Source organism: Macrotis lagotis, chromosome X, assembly GCF_037893015.1.
Source record: "Macrotis lagotis isolate mMagLag1 chromosome X, bilby.v1.9.chrom.fasta, whole genome shotgun sequence".
NCBI lineage: Eukaryota > Metazoa > Chordata > Mammalia > Peramelemorphia > Peramelidae > Macrotis > Macrotis lagotis.
In genome coordinates this window covers 505,546,472-505,557,891 of record NC_133666.1, presented here as the reverse complement: position 1 = coordinate 505,557,891, position 11,420 = coordinate 505,546,472, and the positions used below count along the sequence as shown (strand labels likewise).

Sequence of the window (11,420 nt, the reverse complement as noted above, 5' to 3'; positions counted from 1 at the left end):
CTGTGAGGATACAAAATAGAACAGTCATAATAGCTATGGCTAGGCTTTTCCTAGCCATGGCACAATTCCAAATGCTCACAGATACATACACCCTAAAAGAGTCTGAGACACTACTGAGAAGTTGCTGATTCCTTTCCAAGACCATAATGAAATGAGAAGAAAGAATTAGAGGGCAATGGCATCAACAGTAAAGACAATTCTTAATATGTGTCCTTCACAACCCAGAAGCCTTATAGCTGGTTTTCATAAGGGATTGATTTAACAAAGCAACCTATAAATAATTATGCTTGGGTTTTGTGTTTTTGTTTGATTTTCTTTAATAAAGGATAATATTTGGAATGCCTTCAGAATGCATAATCATTCCTTTGAATATCTTCAGTAGTAGTAGTAAATAAAAACTACTGAAACAATGAAAAGTCATATGCAGGCCAAATGGGGGTACAGTTAGACATGATTGAAACCACTCAAGAATAACAAGAAGAGTTATTTTCCCATCTCTAGCATAAGGAATAGTGGCATTCACTAAGTGGGAGTAAAAGAATCCTAATCTTCTAGGAAATCTTAAATCAAACACCATTGGTTTTTCAGTGAAATATGCTTTTTATATAGTTCCTTCAAGGCAGTGTAAAAAATGCAGTGTGCTGATTATGAGGTCAGATTTGCATCCTGGCTCTGTCACTTGTAAGCAGTGTAACCTTGGGCAAATCATTTAACCTAAGTCCCTTATCTTTAAAATAAGGGGATTAGATTCAATTAGACCTCTGAGGTCCCTTCCAGCTCTAAATCTATGATCCTATGTTCCTAGCCAAAGCAAACAGCCTGGAGTGCAACCTGCTAGTCTTCATTGCAACCTGGCTATTTTCTAGGATTGAAGTTGTTTGGGAGATGAATAAGTGGGGCTTATCTCTATATAAATGCTGCAAAAGTTGCAGACACATTAGCTTGGGTGCTTAAATACTTTGTCCTTGCAAGGACATTGGCAGAGAGCTTCCCATTTAGCTCTGGCCTTGTCATGCAAACATACCCAATACATTTTAAATTCCTGTTCCCATGAATTCCTTTGCCTTTATTATCTTTTGCCTATCTGCTCCCAGCTTCAAATTCTGATCTTTCAAGGACTAACTCAAGATCCATCTCATTCAACCATCTTCCCCAACTACTCCAACTCTTTGACTAGATGTCCCAACCCCATTATTTTGGCTCCTAGTCCTAGATTATTCCTAAACTTTTTTATAGCTGTTCTGTCATTTCAGTTCTGTCCGACTCATGACATCATTTAGAATTTTCTTGGCAAAATACTGGAGTAGTTTGCCATCTCCTTCTCCAGCTTATTTTATAAATGAGGAAACTGAAGCAAATAGGGTTAAGTGATTTGCCCAGGGTCATGAAGCTAGTAAGAATTACACTAATTAAAAGAATTCTAGAGCTAGATGGGATCATAAAGATTATCTAGTCCCAACCTCTAATTTTATAGCTAGGGAAACTGAAGCACAGGGAAGTAATGTGATTTGCCCAAAATCAGAGAGCTTGGATCCAAACCCAGGTCTTTGGACTCAAAGTATAGTGTCCTTTCCACTATATTATACTTTGTTCTGATCTTATTAAACAACTAAATTCCTATAAGAGTGTGTACACACCTTTAGTATTTCCTTTAGCACAGAATCATAGAACTTCAAAGTTGAAAGGAACCTCCTAAGGCATTTCTGTGCACATAGTAGGGCCTCTATTTTTTTAAAAATGAATGTTATAGCAGCAGCAACAGAGTAGTAGTAGTGGTGGTGGCAGTAATAATAGTTGTAGTAATAGTAACTAGTAATAATGGTGGTGATAGTAGTAGTAGTAATAGTAGTAATGATGGTGGTGATGGTATTATAGTAGTAGTGATGGTGGTGGTAGTAATAATAGCTTCAGTGATAGTAACTAGCAGTAATGGTGGTGGTGGTGGTGGTGATGGTAGTATAGTAGTAATAATAATAATAATAGTGGTGGTGGTAGTGGTAGTAATAGAGTTGTAGTAGTGGTAGTGATAGTAGTTGGTATTTACATAATGCTTTAATTTGCAAAGCACTTTACAAATACCACGTTTTACCCTCACAATAGCACAGGGAGGGAGGAAACTGAGGCAGGCAAATGAAGTGATTCACCCAGCTCATATAGTTACACAGTATCTGGGATCAAATTTGATCCTTTCTCCAAGTTCAACACTCTTGCCCACTCTGTCACCTACTAGTTTATATAGTGAGAAAAGTTCTGGGCTTGAAACAGAGCTGTGTTCAGATGTCTAAAACTTACCAACTATGTGACTCTTCTCAAATACTGAAAATAATAGAGAATTTGTTTTTAAGTGTCATCTTATATAACAAATGTGTTCCTAGAAACATCTATCTCTGTCAGAGTGTGGTAAAACTGAACCAAATCTTAAATACATAAGAGGAATTGGCTATTTCAAGAATTCCTAAGGTAAAAATCTTTATAAATTATAGAATCCTTTTGTACAATTAATCATTTTAATTTAACCTTTTGTAAGAATCTCTCATGAAGTAGAACACTCTTAGCTCTGCTACTTCCTATCAATGTGACTTTGGACAAATCATTTGGTTTCCCAGTTTCTTCATCTGTAAAATCTCCTCTATAATCCCTCCCAGTGCTCCTATGGGTCAGCTTTTCATATAGCACGTTCAGATTGAAGAACCTGCAGTATACACCAGCCAGTAGAGGGCAACCTAGGCTCACCTCCTTGAACTTAGAACTCAGCCAACCACAGGATTTCACTGGTCCTGGATGACCTGTTTCTATGCCTACTGTACCAAAAATGTCAAAATGTGGACTTAAGCATTCTTAGGCAGAAAATTTTAGGTGCAAAATGGTCCCTGATGTGTCCTGTGCTTCTAAAACAGAACTGCCAGCACACTTTCCAGTTAGTTCCAAGAAATTCTGGCCTGCAAGTGTAATGTAGGAAAAAAAACAGGTTCTGGGGTCAGAGAACCTGAGTTCAAATCTTGCCAATAATACTACCTTATGACTTCGGGTAAATCATTTGCTCTCTCTGGGTCTCAATTTTCCCTTTCCATATAATGAAGGGTGTTGCATTATTTGCCAAAAATAAGCCCTGTCAAGATATACAGAAGTAGCAGCTAGACAATACAGTGGGTAGAGTGCTGACCTTGAAGTCAGGAAGACCCAAGTTCAAATCTTACCTCAGACACTTACTACAGCTGTGTGACCTTGGGCAAGTCACTTAACCCTGATTGCCCCACATCCAGGGCCATCCCCTATCATCCTGATTCTTATCTAGCCACTGGACCAGATGGCTCTGAAGAAAGAGATTGACTGAGCACAGCATCCTCTCACTTTAAGTCTAATTCATGTTCATGGCATCACTTCCCTTATGTCATGATCTTCTTCAAGAATGAAGGACAGGGGTGGCGTAGTGGCGTAGTGGATAAAGCACCAGCCCTGGAGTCAGGAGTGCCTGGGTTCAAATCTGGTCTCAGACACTTAATAAATGACCTAGCTGTGTGGCCTTGGGCAAGCCACTTAACCCCGTTTGCCTTGCAAAAACCTAAAAACAAACAAACAAATAAATAAATAAATAAGCAAACAAATAAATAAATAAATGAATGAATAACTAAATAGATTTAAGGGGGCGGCTAGATGGTGCAGTGGATAAAGCACCAGCCCTGGAGTCAGGAGTACCTGGGTTCAAATCCGGCCTCAGACACTTAATAATTACCTAGCTGTGTGGCCTTGGGCAAGCCACTTAACCCCATTGCCTTGAAAAATCTAAAAAAAAAAAAATAAGAATGAAGGACAAAATATCAGATCACATAATAAATATTTGCTTTAGTGAAAGTTTGATGTCATATATTAGAATTTAAGACCACTGAAAATAGAGATAGATTAAATCAGAGCACTGGCCCTGGAGTCAGGAGAACCTGAGTTCAAATCTGCCTTCAGATACTTGAAACTTACTAGCTGTGTGACTTTGGGCAAGTCATATAACTCCATTACTCCCTTCCCTTCCACAAAGAATTAGTATTAAAGAAAAAAGCAGATTCTTAATACATACATTTGTTGTCCCCACCTTTGTCTTTGACTTCACTGTGACCACAGAGCTCCCAAATCTTGAACTTTCCTATAAAACATATTTTGTCTGTTAATGATCTTTTTAAAAACTTGTCATGTTACACCAAATTAAGGTAGGAAAAAAGCAAGCTTTCAGTTTCCTTCTCAAAAATGTGTTAAGATGGGGTGGCTAGGTGGCACAGTGAATAGAGCACTGGCCCTGGAGTCAGGAGTACCTGAGTTCAAATCCGGCCTCAGACACTTCATAATTACCTAGCTGTGTGGCCTTGGGCAAGCCACTTAACCCCATTGCCTTGCAAAAACCTAAAAAAAGAGAGAGAGGGAGAGATACTTGGGAGGGGAGAATGGGGAAAAAATGTTAAGTTCAAAACCTTACAAAAATGATTGAAAAACAAATAAAATATTTTAGATATACCTGTTGGGGCAGCTAGGTGGATAGAGTATCCGCCCTGGAGTCAGGAGGACCTGATTTCAAATCCAGCCTCAGACACTTCATAATTACCTAGCTATGTTATTTTGGGCAAGTCATTTAACCCCACTGCCTTGCCAAAAAAAAAAAAATACTTGTGGGGCAAGTCACTTAACCCCACTGCCCCACAAAAAAAAAAAAAAAGAAAAGAAAAGTGATACTCACTTCAAGAGAAATCAGTACATGCTGAGCCTGAAAGAAAAAAAAATGGGTTGGGGGTAGAAAGAGGGAGAGAGAAAGAGAAAAAGAATATTAGTCATTATGCTACCCATAGATATATTCAAAAGAACAAAGTGTGTGTGATGACCCAGAAAATGGAAGACAAAGAACTCATCCTAAAGAAGGGAATATACTAGATTCTAGGGAAAAGTAATAGAATCCAAGACTGATGACTTGAGTTCAAATCCTGTGCCTACCGCTTATTACCTCTGTGACAGGGCAAATCACTTCATCTTTCTGAGACTGTCTTCTCATCTGTAAAATGAGGGAATTTTTTGGACTCTGAAATCCCTATCAGCTCTAAATCTAATGATTCTAAAACTAGGAGGTAAAGGATCTTTATGAGTTTGATTTTCAAAGTTGTCAATCTCTTGCCTTTGACCACTGGATCTTGTCAAAGTTGTGATTGAAATTCTAAGACACTTTATGATACAATTCTCCTCCACCCCCCATTCCCCAGGTCAATCTGCTGCAAATACCACCATAGATGTTATGGGTGTTTATTAAAGGTTTCTTTGGGTAGTAAAGTGCCCAAGAGACAAACAGCACAGATGATAAAAGCCCTAGAGTCATCAAGCACCAGGAAGGCATTTAGTTCCTCATGAAACATTATCACATCAAGACTTGACTATGTTACCAAGAACTCAGTAGCTAGCTGCCCTTCTCCCAGGTGGTAGGATTTTGGGGGACTTGCCTTTTCTTCAGGACATGGAGAGATCCAGGATTTGCACTGGCTTGCTTTATCACCAAGGGGAGCCTTCTTGCCATTGTAGATATAGACACGACCATCCTCCCCACCAAGTAGGCCACTTGTAAAGTCCCCGGTCCTCAGAGGGGCTGATATGATGATCTCATCTGTCAGCATTAAGCACATGGGGAAGAGGTAAAAGAGGTTGGGTGAGACTTCCTGCAGAAGGTGAGATTTTAGTTGAGATTTAAGGAAGTCAGTGAGATCAGTGGAAGAGGGAGAGTGTTCCCAACATGGGAGAATCAGAAAAAATACCCCAAATCAAGAAACTGTTCTTGGAACAGCCAGGAGATTAGTATCACTAGAAGGAAAAGTATTTATCAGGGAGTAAAGTCTAAGAAAACTGGAAAGGTAAAAGGAAGAGGCTAGATTATGAAGGGCTTTGAATGACAAACAAAACTTTTTTATTTTTGATGCTGGAGGCAATAGGGAGCCACTGATTTTTATTAAGAGGGGGAAAGGGGAAAGGGTAGTAACATAATCAGATCTGTAATCACTTTAATGGCTAAATGGAGGATAGATTGGATTGGGGAGCCACCAGCAGGGTATTCTAATACAGACATGAAGTGATGAGGGACTAGATTGGTGGTAGGGTCACCTCTAGGAGAAAAAGGAAGGCTGACTCAAAAAATGTTGCAACAGTGAAATCAATAGGCCTTGGCAATAGATGGTGAAGATGGTTGCCCTCTACAGTAACAAGTAAGGTGAGGAGGGGAGGGGAGGGTGTAGAGGAAAAGATAATCATTCTGTTTTGAATGCTCAAAGTAATCATAGCTTCCTTATCCCAGCACTCTTCTTATGCTGCCTTGAAATTGTCTACTCCAATAAGTCTAAGACACATGTTCTTTTCCTGCTTCATTATTCATCATTAATTAATAGAATGGAGATTTGGACATATGCTCAAGAACAAGTCACTCTTGTTAGACCTAATTAGACTCAGAATTGTCATTATAAAGGTCATAGTATAACTGGGCTACCAGTTAACTACCTAGGTGGCCTTGGACAAGACATACTGGTTCGAATGATAGGATTGAATTAGAAGATGCCAATTCTAATTAAGCTGTCTAACTCAAGTGGCCCAACTCAGGGGTCTCTACTGGGGAATTGCTCCATTGAGTAAAGGAATCTAACTTCTTGGCCGAGTTTCATGTTACCTTCTTACCTAATCCATCATTGTCCAGGTCACTTAAATGTACCATCCCTCCAAAGCGGGAGAAACGCCTATCCCCACTGATGCTGCCAAGCAGAGAGGGCACAGTGTTGGAACTTAAGTCATACATCCAAGTGCTGCCTCCCTGATGCAGGGTCATGGATAAGAATACCATCTTAGATATGTCATCTGAAACAAAATGAAACAATGAAAATGGAACAACTTACAATGTGTAGAATTAAGATAGCACATAATATGAAACTAACCTAATCAGAGAATTTTAAATTTGAAAATGCTCTTAAATGACCATGTAGGCCAATTTGTCATCCAATGCAATAATCCTTTCTACAATATACGTTATAGATGCTTTTTGAATACCTGAAGTGACAGGGAACTCACTACTTTATGAAGCAACCAATCTACTGGTAGAAAGTCCTAGTTTTTAGAAAAATTCTAAATTGGTTTTTGCTACAAAATACAAATATTTGATAAACAGTAATGCCCCCATTTATTGACAGTTGAACTTCCCGATACCTCAATAATCCAAAACTGCATATATCTATGAAGTGAACAAAGACCTTTTGAGTGACAAGAAAAACAGTTAAATGCAGTTGAATTCAAATTTACTTTTCTTGAACATGTTTATGCTCCCATTAAGATTAGCGATAACCTAGAATAAGTTTAGGCATGCTGGTTTCTAGGTTTCGTAGACAAAAATTGGAATTGCCTTCAAGCTATTAAGCCAGAACTACTGTCTTAGTACTGAGTGTAGAATTAATGTAACTTACTCACTGAGCTTGATTATATGATTTGCTTGGGGAGTCTTCAATTCTGTCTCAGTTTATGGCAGACTGCCAGTTAGAAACTTACTGGGGATTGCTTGAACATAAACCCCACAAAAGCAGCAAGAAATGATTATTGATAGAAAAATTAGAACAAAAATACTAGCAAGAAAAGGATAGCACACTGGGGCCAGTTAATATAGAAACCGATAGCCTCAGAGAAGAACACAGAAGAGATCACTGTTTTATAGTTTAATATGGCAATGAATGTTTGGTGTACTCCGTTTACTAAAACAGGAAAGTGTATAGAAAGATTAACTATTAATGGTAGCTAAAATAATTTTTTTAAAGTGTCAGTGCATTAAGAGAAAAAGAGTTTAGTTATCTGAAAATTTATTCATTTGAAATACCTCATTCCCCAGTATCACCAAATAAATATATTTTTACTATACACAAGGGGGGTTTAGGTGGCACCATGGAAAGAATGTCTACTAGGCCTAGGCCAGGAGTCACGAAGACTCATCTTTTTTAGTTCAAATCTGATCTCAGACACTTACTACTTGTGTGATCATGGGCAAGTCATTTATTGCTGTTTGCCTCAGTTTCCTCATTTGAAAAATGAGCTGGAGAAGGAAATGGCAAATCATTTCAGTATCTTTTCCAAGAAAACCCCAAATGGAGTCAAAAGATTTGGATACAACTACAGTTACTCTACATACCAGGGGACATTTCTTAGAGTCAGAGTTTAGCATTTCTGTAAATGTGATTTTAATAATTTTCAGAATAATATACTCAAGTGGAATTTTTTATCATCAAAATAGTAAACCACATTAATTTAACTTCAACATCCTCACAAGCTAGTAACATTTTTGAAACATGTGACATCCTCTTTAACAAGAAAATCTTCATTTACATTGGTGCTAAAACCAGATGAATCTTGGAGAGAATACTAGCTTTGGGCTCCCAAGATTTCAAGCTAGAAGGAATCTTATAAGTTATCTTGTCCAACCTTCTCATTTTATAAATGAACAACATGAAGTTCAGGGAAATTAAATTATATGTCTAAGGTTAAAGAGTAGAAAATGACAGTCAAGATTCAAATACAGGCATTTAGTTTCCAAATCCAATGTTCTTTCTTTTTTTTCCTTATATCATTAATACTTGATATATTTGTTATTAGATCAATTTAAACAATCAGAAAAATCTCAGCATTAGAAGACTTTAGTGATCAACTAGTTCATTTTCCCTCTCTATATCCTTTCCTCCTCACCCCCTTTCAGTGTTTGTTCCCTTATATATATGCATGCCTCCTCTAACCCTTCACCAATTTAAGCCTAGGACAGTAGTTTTCATAATATAAGAACACTGACTTCAGGAACAGATGTCATAGGCTCAGATTCCTGCATTGACATTTACTAGCAATATGATCAAGAGTTCTCTGAAACTCAAGTCTTCTCATCCATAAAATGGAAAACTACTTACCTCAAAAGATTACCAAGAGAAAAATACTTTGTAAAACTGACAACACTATAGAGAAGTGGACTATTTCAAATTTCTAAATTTCCTAAAAACAAATGTACTCAAATCCACTTTAATTTTCAAAATAAACCAAATGAAACTATATTATATAAACTAAAAATATCTGTTTGGGGAAGTGGTGAAATTGCAAAATAAAGCAATAAAGGGGTGTTGAAAATTAAAAAAAAAGGTTAGGAATCACTACTTTTGACTCTGAAAAAAAGAGAAACTCCAGTCAGAGTACCAGGACCCATATTTATTAAGTATTTTTAAATAGAATAATTCTATGTTCTGACTTATAATTATCAAAAAACACTAATGAAACCTATTGACACTTGTGAATTAATATTCCACCTAAAAGGGAATAAAATAATTTGCATGAGAAATAATGCTCAGGATCTTCTAACAACATCCTCCATTCTGAGAGATGACGCTATCCCTCATCAATTTTGAGTGTTAAAAACCTTATTTCTGTCGATCCAAAAGACCATTTGACTAATAGGAAGCAGTATAAATGATGCTTGACATACCACGAGTTGGGGAGCCAACCAGCAATACTTGTCTTAGGGTTCCATTGACTTCCACAACACCACTTGATAATGAGGTGCCCAGTTTTCCCATTGCCTGAAAAAAAAAAATGCAATACTATCATTATTGAATGGTTCTACATTGACAGAGGGTGCTATGGTAGTTCTCCTTGGAGGGAATCTCCTACCTCATCTCCAGAAATTGTAAACCAACTCTGTGTACTTGGTGGGTAATAGCCGTAGACCTTTCCAATGCTCTGTTTCTCATCACGGTTGTAGAACATGCTACCTAGCCTGGAACAAATTTTATCATTTTCAGCAACCCAACAATCTCCAGTCAGAGACATCATTGGGGTAGCAGATTCACTAGGTGAATCAGTTAAGATTATTTCTGAATTGAACATGAGAGGAGGGAAAGAATGTTAGGAAAACACACAGACACATCTACAGCAATCCTCATAATCCTAAATGGCCTGGGGACAGTAGAGTTGTAAAGCCACATTTATAATTGGCACAGCTGGGGAGTGAAGTTGGGTCTTATGATTGACTATACAAGGTCCATCATCCTTTTTCTGTAACTAAACCTTCTGCTTCCAGGTAAGATGTAGATTCTTCGAGATCCCAGAATTCCACTCCTTTTTAAAAGTATTGATTTTACTTAAGAAATTCTACATCTAGAGGGTTAAGAAACAATGGCAAATTTTATCAACTTATACTAAAAGTCAGACCCTAGAATTCAGAATCAGTTTACCTTTTCATATTCTTCCAGGTTGGACTCCCAACCAATAACAGGGTTCTGTTCTTTAGGCTGAGACTGTGAATCGAATATCCAAACCAGGCATAGTCCTCTTCCCCCTTTACCATCCAATTAGCCTCCTCAACATTCAGTTGATCTTAGAAGACAAGAATAGTTACCTTCACTAGGAGCTGTAAATTTGGAATTCATTTGTGTCAGACTCCTTTTTAACCCTTCAAGTCAATCTTAGATCCACAATGGTCCCCATGAGTCAAAGGAGAATAAAATTTGTGGTCATGTTGCCAGAAGAATGATTTATAAAAATAAATGCTTTTCTAGATGTTTTACAGTATTTCATTTTATAGCCTAGTAGAGTCTTTGTTAGAAAGTTACTGCTACTAAAAAAAAAAAGGTTACTGCTGAATTCCCTTTTTAGTTTTATCTAGAAGTTAACATCACTTTGACCCTTTGAATGCAGTCTCCTTTTTATTCTTTGACGTTATCTCTATCATCAGCTTAAAGCAATGATAAGAATTCTTTACCATGTGAAAGGTAAAAACATTGCACAAGAAAATGCCATATACACACACACACACACACACACACACACACACACACACACGGAAGCCTGAGCAATTCCCCAGCAAGCATCACCTTTGCCATTTTGAGTGCAATAGAAAGCAGCCACAATTCCCCTCTGCTTCCCTCCACTGGGAGCAAAAGGTGACCCAACCACCAGGTCAGGAGCACCATCCTCATTAATATCTGCGGCCAAGAGGGTCCAGCCAAGGTTACAATATGTGTCCTGAAAAGAAAACAGCTTTTAATTCACACATGGGAATTATTTTAGGCTCTATCGAAAATTCTTTACAATACAAGGAGTCCCACAACTCTGGTCAACTAGTGGCCCAACATTAATAATCCAAGTATCTGGGATTTCATCAGAGGTACCCATTCCCTCCACTGGGCAGATTTCAACTCAGTGAATTCTATGGGCAAACCCAACTTGGTCTATGACTTTCCAAATTTAACCAGGCCAATATTTGAAAAGCAAATATACAGTCTCCCAACTGGCCCAGATGACTAGGTAAGCCTGTCTGAGTTCTTGCTTCACTGATACAGCCTAAATGACCCAGGATTACCTACTTCCAAATGTAAAGAGACAGTGGTGGAAGACAATGGGCA

At 37.9% G+C, this 11,420-nt stretch overlaps 1 protein-coding gene across 3 annotated transcripts in view; it reads right to left on the bottom strand.

The window, feature by feature from the left end:
• GPLD1 (glycosylphosphatidylinositol specific phospholipase D1) overlaps positions 1-11,420 on the bottom strand; it is a 62,196-nt gene that overhangs the window by 5,740 nt on the left and 45,036 nt on the right. For 2 of the 3 annotated variants that reach the window (XM_074205916.1, XM_074205919.1), the window contains 8 exons: positions 10,890-11,040; positions 10,251-10,392; positions 9,688-9,793; positions 9,503-9,596; positions 6,685-6,861; positions 5,469-5,629; positions 4,721-4,747; positions 4,085-4,135 (listed from right to left, as the gene is read on the bottom strand). In XM_074205916.1, coding sequence (XP_074062017.1) covers positions 4,085-4,135; positions 4,721-4,747; positions 5,469-5,629; positions 6,685-6,861; positions 9,503-9,596; positions 9,688-9,793; positions 10,251-10,392; positions 10,890-11,040 — 909 coding nt within the window. Of the gene's footprint in view, positions 1-4,069; positions 4,136-4,720; positions 4,748-5,468; positions 5,630-6,684; positions 6,862-9,502; positions 9,597-9,687; positions 9,794-10,250; positions 10,393-10,889; positions 11,041-11,420 lie in introns of all 3 variants that reach the window. The other variant, XM_074205918.1, reaches the window with a different exon arrangement.